This window comes from Bombus affinis, chromosome 6, assembly GCF_024516045.1.
Source record: "Bombus affinis isolate iyBomAffi1 chromosome 6, iyBomAffi1.2, whole genome shotgun sequence".
In the NCBI taxonomy this organism is placed as follows: Eukaryota; Metazoa; Arthropoda; class Insecta; order Hymenoptera; family Apidae; genus Bombus; species Bombus affinis.
In genome coordinates, this window is record NC_066349.1 from 4,755,391 (window position 1) to 4,770,920 (window position 15,530).

The 15,530-nt window shown below is 37.5% G+C and overlaps 1 protein-coding gene and 1 long non-coding RNA gene across 5 annotated transcripts; one reads left to right on the plus strand and one right to left on the minus strand.

The window, feature by feature from the left end:
* Positions 1 to 9,303: 9,303 nt before the first annotated feature.
* LOC126917595 (uncharacterized) lies at positions 9,304 to 12,152 on the minus strand. Its single transcript, XR_007711002.1, has 2 exons — positions 11,751 to 12,152; positions 9,304 to 11,197 (listed from the first exon to the last, which is right to left on the minus strand). It is a non-coding gene; the product is annotated as an uncharacterized LOC126917595 (long non-coding RNA).
* An 83-nt stretch (positions 12,153 to 12,235) lies between these two features.
* On the plus strand, positions 12,236 to 13,985 carry LOC126917591 (RNA polymerase-associated protein LEO1-like). Of its 4 annotated transcripts, XM_050724633.1 has the most exons (5): positions 12,236 to 12,425; positions 12,652 to 12,772; positions 12,965 to 13,039; positions 13,073 to 13,294; positions 13,523 to 13,985. In XM_050724633.1, the coding sequence occupies exons 1-5, from the start codon at positions 12,288 to 12,290 to the stop codon at positions 13,891 to 13,893; spliced, it is 927 nt and encodes a 308-aa protein (XP_050580590.1). In that variant the 5' UTR covers positions 12,236 to 12,287; the 3' UTR covers positions 13,894 to 13,985. The 4 variants fall into 4 exon arrangements, with proteins under 4 accessions (XP_050580590.1, XP_050580587.1, XP_050580588.1 ...); XM_050724630.1 differs by having other exon boundaries at positions 12,237 to 12,425; positions 12,652 to 13,039; XM_050724631.1 differs by having other exon boundaries at positions 12,237 to 12,425; positions 12,652 to 13,039; positions 13,121 to 13,294.
* Positions 13,986 to 15,530: the final 1,545 nt, after the last annotated feature.

The following is a 15,530-nucleotide window of genomic DNA, read 5'->3' on the forward strand; positions in this document are numbered from 1 at the left end:
CAAACGCGGACCCATCCATCGAAAGGCACACATAGCAGGAAGAAAGAGATGGGAAACGAAACGTGGCGGCACGTAAGTAAACCTCATAAGTAATCTCGCCGGCGGCGCGTCTTCGATTTGAATTACCCTTCTGTTATTTCTTCGGCCGTCGTCGGGCGTTATCAGAAATCCGCTCGCTCGTCGGATTAGCATGTCTGAGGTAGCGACCATCAATTTCAATATCCACTCGATAAATATTCCTTTGGAAGCCGACTTCTTTCCTCTGCACCGATCACCCATCCCCCGCTCGACCAGCTCTTTCCCCCTCTTTTGGAGCCAAGAGATCCGTAGGATTCGATGGAGCAACGAGCTCGATAGACGGGTCGCAGACTGGCTTTAGATAATATCCTTCCCAATCTCTGCACGAGACTTTGCAACGATATTTTGCTTGGAAAGTTCAACCGGTGTAGCCATATAATGTCAGGAGAAAGGTAGAGGTCAGACAAGAGCCAACTGATCTGGAACAGGACTGACTAAGGGGATTTATGCACGCGAATGTATATGTTACTGTATCGTTCATTTGCCGTAACAATGACACAATCCCAAAATCACGATTTTTCTTTTAATTCGTGTAACCTAATTGGTCAGAAGCATTCATAGGCTTAGTTTAACTCAATTCTATCCATCTTAATACGTGTATACTATACACATAGTCTTCTTATATTTTACCAATACACAATACATTGAATTTTTCTAATATATAGCTGTTATAATGGCATATTATATGTGTATTATACACAATATTACTCGGTTTGACCACCACTGTTATAGGGTATAGAATTAAAAGAAATCTGTTTTGCACCTAGCGTTAACTTTGAAACTAACAAACGCGTTAAAATTGCAGATTACAAATTACTTTTTTTTAGCCATAGTTCATTCCAAGAAAACGTCTCAAGATTTGAGAAGCAAGCCCAGACTAAAATTGTTATTTTGTTACAAATTAATACTCAATTTCTCCTATATACTTCGCCCTTCTAATTTCTATTTGGTCAAACACCGTGCTGTTTCACATTTCCCCGCGATGGTTCTACAGGCATAGGCATACGTAACGAAGAAATCTTCGAGACTTTTCCTTTGGTAGATTCTCTGAAACTGTACTTTGACGTAACGAAAAAGAGAAGCCTAAGACAGAGAGGAGAAGCTTTGGCGAAGAGAACTGCGAAGAGAAAAGAAAAGAGAAAGGAGAGGAAAAAAGGGACGGAAGATCAAGGTAATATTAATAAGTAGAAGGAAAAGTTGGTTTGATCAGCTAATCCGAACTCGTCCGGCACTAGACCACATCAGAGAAGGGCTCGAAGCGCCGAAGCTATTAGCATAATTACAATACTTCTGTGTCTGGCCCGATCCAACTTTCTGCTTATTTTAAGCTACAGAGCCCTGATATCTCTACCGTGATGGGATTGCGGACGAATCCATTACGCTGATGCAATGTTAAAGGGCCAAATCATTGGGATGAATGTTTTGACAAGCCGTCATTGATTGCAGAATTCTTGCGCCAGGTTTAATAGAACAACGTATTTCCAGTTTTTACAACCATCTATCCACGTAACGTGCAATTGCAACAAGTCATTTACACACAATGGCCAAGCCCGTCTATTGTACCGTGCTCCAAGTAATTGGATAATTGCTGCGTTTCAAATGTTTTATCGTTTGATCGTTAATTATGATTAGACAATGAGTTATGGAATAATTGTGCATTTGTGACGATGACAGTGACAGGTACATTTTTGTTAATTTTTTTATTTGAATGTCGTTCTGTGATTAAATGTAAATTTTCGCGAAGATCGTGCAAATATATCGCGCGAAATAATTATTGCAAAATTCTTATAAAAATTTCGTATAACAAGTATCGTACAAGGAAAATGATCAAATTGAAACATCAAACAGAATAGCTTCCAAATGATTGACGAATTACCTCTTATCTTCTATACATCGTAAAACAGAAATCTAACTTACCCACGTATAGAATTAATAATGAAAACGAAATTCGAAAATCAGAAAAAACTAAACAACTAGATGAGTATTTCATTTCAAAAGTCACGCGGTTTTTAAAAGTGTTAAAAAGTAATTTTTGAGTTTTATTGTTCGTATTGAGTGTATTTTTAATGATGAAAGATTCGTGTACATCTTTGCACCCTATGATCTATTACGCATGATAAAGTGCTGTTTGGAATCACAAGGGTGTAAAGCTGAATCAGCTATGATCAACGGACCGAGACGCCCTTCTAACTCGCTTATGTTCTTGCCAGAAATAAATCTCATTCGCGACGGTGTACGTAGATTGTCACTCTTTCGATCCAATCTAGGGAAAAAGATTCTGTGTTATATATAGCTACGAAAATCAATATTTCTACGATTATACGTATCTGTCAGTGGTTTAATCTATTTAAAGTCCTGTATAATATGAATTTCTTTCTATTAAAATACCATTTTCTGTTTTCTTTATTATAGCGACTATTATAACTTTCTAACTATAATGATTCTTATTGTATATATCATCTAATATTTACCAGAGTTAGATAAAATCTAATAAACATTGCCAATCAAGTGATTTTACATTATCATTTCAATCTCACTCGATTCGAGTTACTAAACACAGTTCACAGAGGTAAGAAAAAGGGAAGTAGAGTATAAAAGAACGTGGTTTCGATAGGATACGTTCGTAGACGATCGTCGCGAAGAACCGGTGGCTGGGAAATGAGTTAAACGAAGTTGGTCGCTGAGCGTAGAGAAGCGAAAAGCGGAGCGAGTTGCGGTACCAGTGACAGAGTTACGTTGTCGTGTGTAACGAAGTAGATTAGTCAGTGTGACAGAAGACCGTAATTTCCTAGGCAAATGACACCGATCGTGAACCTGACGCGTCGCGCTTCCACGAAACCTGCTGCGTGTTTCTGTGGCTTTTGTGAAACATTCGATACACCGTGTCATATTGGTCTAAAAAAAAAGAAAAGAGAAAGAAAACAAGAACAACAAACAACCTGTTACGCGATGAAATTAATTATATTATATGTAATTTATTAACAAGTAATGAAATATGTCGTTGGAAAGTCATATTGATCAACCACATAAATTGGAAAGTACAGATGTTACAAGCATTTTCCTTTTTTAATTTACCTTGAAATTTACTCAGAATTTATTTAGAATTTACCTAGACATTATTTTAAATAGTTAAGTCAGAATTTTTCAAAAGTGAATAAACAAAGGCACAAATTGTTAGTGCAGATTCTGAGAGTAGAAAATTATATGATAATAGGAGAAATTTGAATTAATATTAAATTAATAAAAAGTTATTCATTATTAACACTTTACCGACCGATAGCCGATTAATCGGTTATTCGTCACCGATTCTTATCGACCGATAGCCTATTAATCGGCTTGCTCAGTTGCGTCAGTTGTGTTGCTTTGTTAGCTCCCACAGTTTTATACCATTTAGAAAAACTTACCGTTCGCGATAAACGAAAAGAATGGTATTAGGGAGTCTAAACCGAAACAAAGCCGGCGCCAGGGAGAATCTGTGCCCGAGATGCCAGTCGGACGTGGGTATGTTGTTGAACCGCTAGCGGTAAAGTGTTAATTACTAATTTCTATATTAAGTAAAATTACAATTTATCTTACAATCGCGACGTTATTATATAAAATTAGGATTAAAGAAAAAGATGAAAAAGCTTTCATTCGGATCAGAAATTCGTTAGATTGAAAGTAAATTAATCGAGAATACATCTTACTGGGAACGAGAACAAGGTGTGAACGATTTCAGGGAAACGATAAAAGAAAGAGACCAAAAAGGTTGGACGAGGTTACTTACACGTTGGTCTAAACTGGTGCTGTCTGATCCTACGGGTCTGGACAGCGAGTGGTCGGAAACGATTACATGTGATTTAAGGAGCTCTCCAGGTCTTGGACCTCCAGGTTGGTCGAACCACTGCATCTAGCTTGCTCCAGACCCTACTCTGTTTTATCTACGAAGTGCAGCAGTCGTCTCCACTTACACACCCTTTGCTCCCTGTTCTTTCGTATATAAACCTTCGATTACTTTCTTGCATCTCAATGTAAGATATACGGCACAATCGTCTATCAATGCAACAAGCTTTTCTTCACTTTCAAGAATTCTGTTCAAATAGAATTCTATTTTATTGCAAACATAGAAATTAATAAATTTTAATAGAAAGCTCTATAGTCCATAATTTTCAACCTATACATTGCTGGATATTATTACTTGATAAATCATTCTACGAAAGATTCCAAATGTATGAAACAAATCTGAATCAGATATGCTAAAGGAACACACATGATCTGTTGTTCAAAGTCAATTATTAGCGGCCACCACAGCCATGTCAAAGTCACTCGAGCGATTGATGAAGCAGGCACGAACGTTACGGTGTCCTTCGTGCAGGGTTGAAGCAGGTTGCAGCCTCTCGAGACAAGTGGCACCATCGACATGGTAACGGCCTGGTAACTGCCTCGTAAGCTATCTAACAGAGCACTAGCGACTCGAGCGGTCGATTTTCTCGTGGTGATTCGAGCCTCAGCCTCAATGACCTCTTCATCAAGGATCACACGTCTGAATCCTCCGAGGTGGACCATAGATCGTTCACTTGATCGAGCTTCGTGGAAATTCACGAGGACTATACAATGTGTACAAGCGTGCGTAAACGCTGCTCTTCGGCTGGTTTCAATCTGTATTTCGCAGATAAGATCGATGATATACCGAGAGAATAATTTGATCGATATACCAAGAGAATAATCTGATCGATTCAGCAAGAGGATTTTTCTTTCGGTTGTGCTTCAGGACATAAAAGATTCAGTTATTCAGAACACTGAAACTTCAATCTGCGTATAAACGCTGTGTCTAGTTGCAGTTGAAAGCAGTGAATGCGTATGTTCAGACGCGAGTGTCCGCCGCTTATAGGAAATCCTACCTTTAGATAGAGAGTATGGTTTGAATCGAGAGGTTTGGGATTTTTTCGGAGCGTTGGATTACAAACCGATAAGCTCCTTCGCCTAATTGGACTTTAGGCTTTCGTCTATAGTCCGTAGGCGGGTAATCGACACGATCGTGGTTACGGTTGTTGCCGCTTTTGACGATGATAGCGATACAACGTTCGGTAACGATTGATTGGTCGAGATCGCTTGTACGTTTCCCCGGTAATGCTATTCTCTTGTTTCTCTTCCGCTCGGATGAAGGGTGTATTGTGGCTCAAGCTATCTCATTACGAGGCCACTGTTTGGTCTCGGTTAGAGGATGGCCCCCTTCGCTAAATGGATCACTCCGTTCCCATTAATTTGCATTTCTAACTCCAACGATCTTATCGAGAATTTCTTTCTTTTTTTCTTTTTTTTTTTGTGACTGTTATTGGTATTGGTTCTTCTGGAGAATTAATAATTTATGAGAATTGAATCTGCGGGATATCGTGAATTTTATTAGGATTTTTTTATCCTTCTAATGATAACTGTTTTTAGAATGGTGGAATTAAAAAGACTAATACTTGGGTTATTTAAAATTTGGCTTGGTGGGAGAGTAATTTCGCTTTTATCGATGAGCAAGTGAATTAATTTGCACGTTATAATGTTATTGTTTTACTTAATTATTGAAAGATTCCAGCAAATAGCGTTCGTTCGAAAACGTTTGCCCGTTATTGTACGTGTAAGTGAGAGTGTTTCAAGATCTCTGAGTATTTAAATTATTCGCGTGCCTAGCCTAATGTAAAAAGGACAGAAAATTATTTTCTGCGAATTTCCTGTATTTTATACATTTTATACGTTCTCTAATTCTTTAGGATTAAACGAACCTATCCAAACGGTCTCAGATGCTTCTGACACCAATTCAGAGATATGTCAACCTAATGGTCAGATGGCGCCGACCAGCCAATTTCCTTTTGGTAGAAGATACGAAAGTATCCGCCGAGAAGGTTCTTACGATTTCGTATATACGAAAAAATTGATCGCCACTCGTTCTTCCATTGTTATGTATGTAACTGGAGAGCATTCGGAACAAGCATGGCCTACGATATCGTCTATACGTTCTAACAAGTTCTTACGCAGCCCCATTGTGCTTCTAGCGAAACTCTCCTGGAGAATTGAATATCCTACGCTGCAAACGCAGGAGATCGGTGGTAATTGCGTCTGACCGCATCGTGAAACCCAATTGCTCCGTATTACAGCAGTTCTATAGATTGTAATTGATTGCGTAATAATGTCTTGCCATTCACTATTCAACACCCGACAATCTTTTAATAGACAACCTGTACTAAACTGTGAAGAAAAGAATTTTGCTTATGTAATATGAGAAACATTTGTTCGATTTGATTTGAAACAGTTTCGAGTACAGAAACGATTCAATAAAGTTTAACTACAGAGAAACAAGATTGAAATCAAGTCCTTTTTAATTAACATATATGTGTATATATATATATATCTTTATTTTTATATACACATATATGTTAATTAAAAAGGACTTGATTTCGACCTTATTATTATTTTATAATTTTATATATTATTATATTTATGTAGATCATATATATATATAATTATATAATATTTAGGACTCTCCCATTCGTGTCAAGGTTAAAGAACAATCTGTGACATGAAGTAATATTAGGATTAATGTAGAACTGAAAAATCTGGGGCATTTCTAGCATTCAAAGAATCGTTTGCCTCATTGAATGGAAAATATACCAGCCGGCCTTTGTCGAGCACAATGTTAGGCCTTACGATCGTTCAATATTTTCCGTCAACAAACTGCACGCGTTCATCTCGTTATAAAGTCTGTTTGATCGGCAAACATTGCAGCGCCGATGCATGCGGCCTGCATCGCGTGGCTAGTGCGACATCCGCCAGGGGAACAGAAACCGTTTCAACCCTCCTGTACCACTTGATTACGGAATCAGTTCTGTTAAAACGAATAATCTTACAATTTCACGTCAACCAGACATCAGCCTCGCTATTTCGCCTGAAACTTTGGAAGCTAATTCGATTTTTACCGCAAAACCATGCGTTTTTAATCGAGTGTGATCGCGCTGCTCTTTTTTTTTTGTTTATGCAGGTGGTTTAAGATTATTTGAAAAAAGAAAAGTAATTACGAGAGGAAACTCTGATATAATTCGCGACGAGCTACATTCGGAACCGAGCGCGTTGCGAATTGACGATCGTGACCAAACATCGCGACACAGTTCACCACAGTACGCGAACAGCGCGATTGCGCTGCGTGGTGCTAAATCGGTTAAAATAAAATCTCTGTGTATGAGAACACACGTTAATTCTGATAACCTTTACAACGTCCCAAAGACGTAGAACATTATGCGAAGAAGCGGTGAGCTTTATGGACGCGTTTGGAGAAGATAATGGGTCCCTCCCGTGTACGTTAGATCATCTTGTACGGCAGTAGACCCGCCAGCAATCTCGACACTTTGCATCTGTGCCCAATATTCCACATGGTGGAAGGGTAGTGGCAGCCATGCTGTCTTATGTCTCGAAGACAGCTCACCTACGCCGGGCCAGGATGACAAACGCTGCCATCTAAACAAAGGGTCTCGGGATATACGCAGCGCAGACACGCAATTTCCGTGGCATGTAAATCGCGCGAAATGAATTTCTGCCAATCACGCACGTGCGTCAACGCTACAATCATTGCTAACCTTACTGTGTGTCTGGGCATCTATCGTTTGATCGAAAAAAAACACAAGTTCTTCCAGGGTAGACGAACACGAACACTCACTGAGAGCGCTACTTTTATTCTGAATTATGACTAAACTACGGATTTTCATGCAAATTTAAACTTTTATGCTCCCAAGAATTCAAATTTAGATGGAGGTTCCTTTTATGTGTCAAAAATTATAACGAATACTGTACTTTGGATATTTGATATAATTTTGTATATTATACGCATTCTGCGTATTTTTGCCACTTTAAATTTCGCATAAATACATAAATGCTTAAATATTCACAGTCAAATTATCACACTCTCGATGCGAAATTCACTTCGCTATCAACATTTATATAAGAAACGTTTTTTCCCGTAGTAATAACTCAAAAACTGCAAATTTTTCGTTACGTCGTTTTTGCAGCAAATGAACGGTATCATCGAGCTTCCATCTTGTGAAATCTGTATAGGAGATACAGATAGAAACAGCTGAGGGGTAACATCGGGTTATCAAGACAGTATTCTCTTTTTTTTTCGCACATTCATCCGAGCTGTCGATTTGGTACGCGTGAATCGCACATGCCTGTTCGATGGCCTGATGCTTCCACGTTTAGGTGATTGATGTTTGCCGTCGTTTCACCGACACGACTACATAAATCAAAGGGCGCCCTTACTAGCGCGAACCCTTTTCTTGCCGCTCATCTCTCTTTTTCGTTCTCTTTTTATACTCCGATCCACTCGGTAAGGCGGCGGGGTTGCGTTATCAAATCCGTCGATGACAGACGAGAACGTATTAAATACCGAACAGGACGAGCACATCGATTGTCGTCAGAGGGATGAAAACGGTGAGAAGTAAACGAACGAGCGCGTGCATCATCCCCGAGGCTCCTCACGATTCAGATATGTTTTCTCCCTTTCTTCGCTGCTCCCCAGCCTCCTCGCCGATTATGCGTCCCTGGGCGCTTGTTCTTCGCGTATTATTCGCTTCTACGAGGGTACTAGCGTGCCTGCTTCTGACAGTTTCGTCGCGGATACTGTAATTTTGGAAGGCAACACGTGGGGCAAGAATGTTTCATCTTAGGTTTGGGGATAAGTTCTTTTATCACGAAAGGTGATAAAATTTGTGAGTGGAAATGTTGAAGTTTATTGGAAAATTTAAGATTAATTGGAATGTTTAAGAGTAAAATTTATATTTGAGATAATTTTGAAGATACTTTTAATATCTTTGTTATTAAAAGTGGAAGTCTTTCTTGATCTCTGTTTTATAATATTCGTCATAATGAGTAGTTACGGAAGATCAATAAAATATATAAATAAATTAGGACTTCAAATGTTGTAGTTGTGCAGTACCGATCGCTCTGAGATTTTTTGTTATAACTTGTAATAGAGTCGGCAAAAATCGACATTTAGAGAATAAGTTCGTAGTATAAATGAAACTTAATGAAAGCAGGGAAATTAATTTTATGATATTCAATAATAAGAATTGATAATTTGCAAGAGCAGAAATGTTGTAATTTATAGGGAACGAAAAATTGTCGACTAATACCGATCAGCTATGTGATTAGTAGATTTTTCGGTTTAAATGATTAATAATGTTAGAAAAGAGACATTTAAAAATTAAAATATACATTATTATTCAAATTTTATTCTAATATGCATCGCAAGTACAATAATTAATGTTTTCTTAGTCTTAGTGTATTCGACGTGTGCCCAGCTTTTACATTCGTCATTTTTGAAACATTGAAAGTCTCAGCAGCTTGCCTTTGGCTCATTTTATTTTCGGGGAGTAGCTTCAAAGCCACATTCAACATTGTTCTCGTCTGTCAATTTTCTTTCTTTCTGTTTTGGAATTTTAGACAAACGGTAAAAGAAAGAGTAAATAAACATCTTCTAATTTAATTTCAATTGCCAACAAATTAAATTAACAGATAAAAAAGTGTAATCTGTACTGGTCGATGGCTGAATGATTGGTACGAGATAACAAACACATGGAAACGTTTAGATTATAATGTATATAATATACAAGAAAAAGTCACAATACTGGGGCTGACAATTAGTAAACTAGATATAGTAGACATAACAGAAAAAGATCATTTACTTAACTGAGAAAGAAAATATCAGCTCTAGAAGATAACTTTTTACACCCGAAATATCAACGTATACATTTAACGTGTCAGAAGAGCGAAAATAATGGAATAAACAATATGACTCCGAAATATGTTACACAGAATTATTATTTTCATTTTTTATAACAAATAAAAACAATGTACTAGCATCTGGTGAAAAAAGGCAGAACTAATTTTGGTTGGTACTGTATGCTAGTCAGTGCCACACGCCTCTCCGCTATACAAAATATTATATTTATGATTTCTAGTTTTTTAAAAAGTCCGCACAAGAATACAAAACACACGATGAAAGAACAAAATAGCAATTAATCACGCGCGATAGTAATAAATGTGTACGCTACAAGTGACGCAGCTGTTAAAACTGCTGCTCATTGTATTTCATGCAAGGGATGCACGTACAAAAGGGTGGATTCATTCGTTTCTTGCAACTCGTGCAGCTTTACTCCCTCTTTTTACGTCTACATCGTATTTCTTGTCAAAAATGATGTATCGATAGAAATGGCAGTCAGGAATACGCATTCGAAAATAAATGTACAAAATTCGAATAGTTTGCGAGCAATTGAAATTTTCATTATAACAAGCTACGTAGGTAATACGAAAAATGATCATAAAAAATTATTCGATTTCCAAATAACATCTTAAATTTGATCTGTTAGTGGTTAAATTTCATGATTTCTTAAATTGAACATTGCAAATGTGAAATATTCCAAATATTGCTTCCCCGTAAAAATTGAAAATAGATTCCAAACTTAACGCTCATCAGGCTATTTTTACGATTGGGACATTCTAATAGAATTAAAAAAATATACTGTCTTCGAATGATCGATCTTAAAGACAAAACAGCAGAGTCTGTACTCTCTCAGATAAATAGTTCGCTGACGGGAAAAGCGGACAGAGCTCTTATACGAATTGGCTGAATTCCAAGGACTAAGTCGGCAGAAGCAGGACCTTCTTTCTTTGTCCTTGCTAGGTTCCTTTCATCTCTGACCGGGATCTCTTTTAGCTTTAGTTGAAGATCTGAGGAATAGTTGAGAGTTCGGCCGATAGTTGGACGAAGCGGCATTTCATTCCGCTGGAAATTCCGCGAAACATATAGGCGACCGCAATAGAATCGCTGGAGACTTCAATCTTTATCGGTGAATCGGATGCGAAATATTGCGAACATTCGCGAAATTCTTCTAGGCACGACGACCCACGCACTGCACAGACTTTGTTTACGAACGATGCGAACGCGAAACGTTGAAGTCGAAGTCTTCGTTTACGAATCGGTGGAGATCTGAAAGGAAAACTTTCGAGACGGGATGCCGCGTGCTCGTTTCCTTGCGAAAATTCACGGAAATTCCCCTCAAAGATCCCGCCATTGCGTCAATCTTCGTGCTTGAACATCTCTTTGCTAGTGTTGAAAAAGAATTTATATTTGATGTCGTATTTTATTCGTGATATTTCGTATATTATATTGGAATAAACGGTGCGTTTTTGGCAATGAGGATGCGCCCGAAACTTAATACGAGCAGATAGTTCAAGCTTGAAGCAAAAAGCTCTTTCGGAAAATTGTATTTCTGTTTCTTGAATAAATTCTTTAATTTTAGTGTGTTACAAATTCTATTTGATGAAATTCTACGTAAAATTGGACGAATTTTTTTATATACGTATATAATTGCAAATAGTTGAAAGAGTTATAGCGTTAGAGTAATAAATTAAGAGATATTATTAGATCGTCCAAAAAGTTTCTTTCGTTTTATAAGGAAATAATGGATGCACAACGTTTTCCGTTTTATATTATTTTATGGAATTACGTATAATCCATTTTGTTTTATCAAAGTAAAGACAACGTTCGACACATTAGGTTTCATATTTGTATAAAGATGCGTCGTCGTAAAAGACATGTCTGTAAAAGAAAGGCACTCTTCGGACAATCTAATACATCAAATAATTATTTAACTTACGTGTTTTATTTCTAACCTTCTTACTTTTGTGTAAAAAATTGCTAGCACTAGTAACTTGTAATTTACAACTAGTAAAAATACCGTTCATGATATTATCTCAAGTGTGTTAATATGAAACGTATACATGTATGTAAATATCTAAAACAAACATTCTGTCGATTGGAAGTTACGATGCAGACAATTGTCTTAATAGAACGCAATTATGCACGCCACATGTATGACGAAGTTCTGGCATTTGTTTGACGGTTGACGTATCTCGTTAGAGACGCTATTATTTTTTAAAAAGATATGATGCATCACAAGTGCATCGATAGTTAGGCATTCTTGACATAATAATACATTACGATATTCGAGGGATAAAAAATGCCGGAAGTTACTTCTATACAAATGCCATCGTTACGTCGTATTTCTAAAACACAGGTGTACCTCATTAGCATTTGTTAATTAGTAGACCGCTATTCATTAGTTTTGTATAAATATGTGGCAGTTTTTTTAGTGGATCAGTTGATTGCACGCAATTAATAACACGAAGCAAACATGGCTCCGAAAGTTTTGTATCTCCTGCTCATCGCCTGTATTTTTGGCACCATCATCCAGATGAGTTTTGCCGCCTCATCCGAGTCATCCAACTCATCTGACTCATCCTCTTCATCCTCCTCATCCTCTTCATCCGAGGTATGAAAATGCGTACAAAATCGTATACCTAAGCTTCTACATCTATAACTTTTGTATTTATTAAACAAATTGTGTTTGTGGAAAAAATAATTATATTTATTAAATTTCTTCGCAATAAACATAAAATACCAACAATAATATCCAATATTTTTTCATAAAATAAATGTTGCATTCTGTTCTTTTTACGTCAAAAAAAGACTAATGTGTTTGTTTTTTATTTTTGCAGTCAAAGGAAAAACTGACGATAAAACCTGTACAGAATAAGGACGACCAAAACCCACAAAGATCGGAGGAAGAATCTGCACAGCATAAGGACGACCAAAACCCACAAAAATCGGAGGAAGAATCTGCACAGCATAAGGACGACCAAAACTCACAAAAATCGGAGGAAGAATCTGCAGAGCATAAGGACGATCAAGAACAACAAAAACCGGCGGTAGAACCTGCACAGAATAAGGACGACCAAAAACCACAAAAATCGGAGGAAGAACCTGCAAAGGATAAGGACGACCAAAAACCACAAAAATCGGAGGAAGAACCTGCAAAGAATAAGGACGACCAAAAACCACAAAAACCGGCGGTAGAACCTGCAAAGGATAAGAACGACCGAAAACCTGCACAGGATAAGAACGACCGAAAACCTGCACAGGATAAGAACGACCGAAAACCTGCACAGGATAAGAACGACCGAAAACCAAAAATACCGGTGGTAGAACCTGCACAGGGTAAGAACAACCGAAAACCAAAAATACCGGTGGTAGTGGAACCTGCAAAGGATAATAACGACCGAAAATCACAAAAACCGGCGACAAAACCTATACATAATAAGGACAACCGAAAACCACAAAAACCACCCACCAAAGCGGAAGGTAACCTCGCAAAGACTATTATTCTCTAAGATATCGTAGGTCCTCAAAAAATCGAATTCTTTTTTCTTTTTTTTTTTTTAATTTTCTTACAATTTCTGGCGCAAACAATTATTAATGTAAATGTTACGAACTTTTCTGAACAACCCAGTAGAAGAATCACACGTGACACTAGTGTCGCGTTAGTGGTCGACTTACGTCAAATATACCAATAAAACATCTTCTTTACAGAAGCTGAAAACAAGGTTGTGGTGAGGAAACTCGAGATCACGTTACCAACGGTTCCAATTTTCTCCCCGGTCGCAGGACTTAGATCGAACGTCGATAAAGCTAAACAGTTGGCTGCACGCCGTTTGAACAACGAAGAGAATTTTGTCAACGCCGTTGCGAACGGTGTAAGACTTGCGGTCCATGCTGCTAAGCCTATCCTAGCCATAGCCAAATTGATCACTACCATTGTAGAAGTATTCGCTGAGGTAGCAGCATTAAACCCAGCCCGACTCGGACTTTTTATTCTTCAGGAAGGTGTGAAAATTGGCTTGAGTATTTTGACCGTGTCCCTTCCTCTTCTGATAAATGGAATTATAACGGCTGTGTATTAAATAATCAATTATAATGTATTATAGTAGAACATTTACTTTATATGCAACTATGTATTAGTTTTTGTTGCAAATATATTTACGCATAATAAAAATGTTTGTTATTCTGTTTCTTTTATACACCCTGTGAGACTTTTTAGCGAAGCTCATAAATGAATATGAAGATACCTGATATCGTTATTTTTTAAAAGTGTTTAATTTAAGGATCATTGGTATTTTGACTGGAAAAATATTGGATCCTTTAAAATAATTAATATTTTGTGCTGTCTTTTTCTTCTTCCGACAACAATAGTTTCTTCGGGGATTTTGTAAAATAATTTTTCCAAAAATTTTATTTTTTTACTATTTATCTGCTACTTTGCTTTTAATGTTTAAATAAATTAAATCAACAAATTATTTACATCCTTTTAAATTGTTATAATTTTTGTGATTTTTAAATAGTCATTAGAACTCTATTTAATAAAATATATGTAAAAAGTATAAGTTTGAAGAATAATTGTTATCGATATAAATTATATCGAGTGATACATTCATATCAACTATTTGCTATGTCTTGTCAAAGCATTAAACACATTCGTATTTTTTAAAATGAAAGTATACGATTTAGACATAAAAATTCGCGTATGGTTAACATTCAGGATCAACGTCTCTTTCAGGGTGCAACAAAAACGGAAAGGTAAATATGAGTTTTCAAGGTCGCTGACCGATTCATCTCTTGGTTCTCCTAACAATCTGTTCCCACCTCATAAAATTGTCATCGTGCGTGCATAAAACATGAGGAGACGTTCGAGCACGCAGTAGTACAGCGCGAATCTACACCTGAAAATATAAGGAAAGATGGTATACATAGTACACTATTGCTCAAAAGTATCAATATCTCTGAGTTTTACATCTAATTCGTAAAGAACTTTCCCAACGAGGTTCGTGCATATGACACGTATGATTCTTAATTCATATTCATCATGTTTCTCTTATGATACTTATAAATACTTTTTACGAACTTTCACATGGTTATTCTGCACGAGTCCAAAATCCTGTTTGCTTAATCATACAAACGATTACTTAAACGAATTACCGCGTTTTATACAAAAAAAAGTGTCGTAATACTTATGAACGGGAGTGTATGTGGTAGCTCGCGGCATTCAATGCCTGCAGGGTTGTCGATGAAGACTCCAGAGGTTTACGTTCGACGACAGGAGGCAACCTGAGGGAAACGAATGGCGCGGGAGAAGGAAAGGGTCGTTCGAGCGCGTATTTCCACCTTGCCGCCTCCATCGTGAACGCTAAAATACATTTTCCTACGAAGTGTCGTCACGGGAGGGCCTCCAGCTGCTGGTCGTGATATTCTACATGCGTAATGCTCGCGACGATATTTCCATACATAAATTTCATCCGGAAGAAAGTGGGCGGCTCTGTGGTTGCACGTCGACGCTGATGACGCGTCTTCGCGACGTGCTCGAGAACCCGTCCGCTGATCGCGGTTTGCCGCCAGTTATCACAATCATTATTCTTTGTTTCGTGACGTCTTTCAAAAAGGTTTTGTTATCGTGGATCAGAACTTATACGGGCAAATATTCTACAGCGATACAACGTAAGCGTTCGTCCTTTATCCTTTATGCGAACGTGATACGGTACAGATA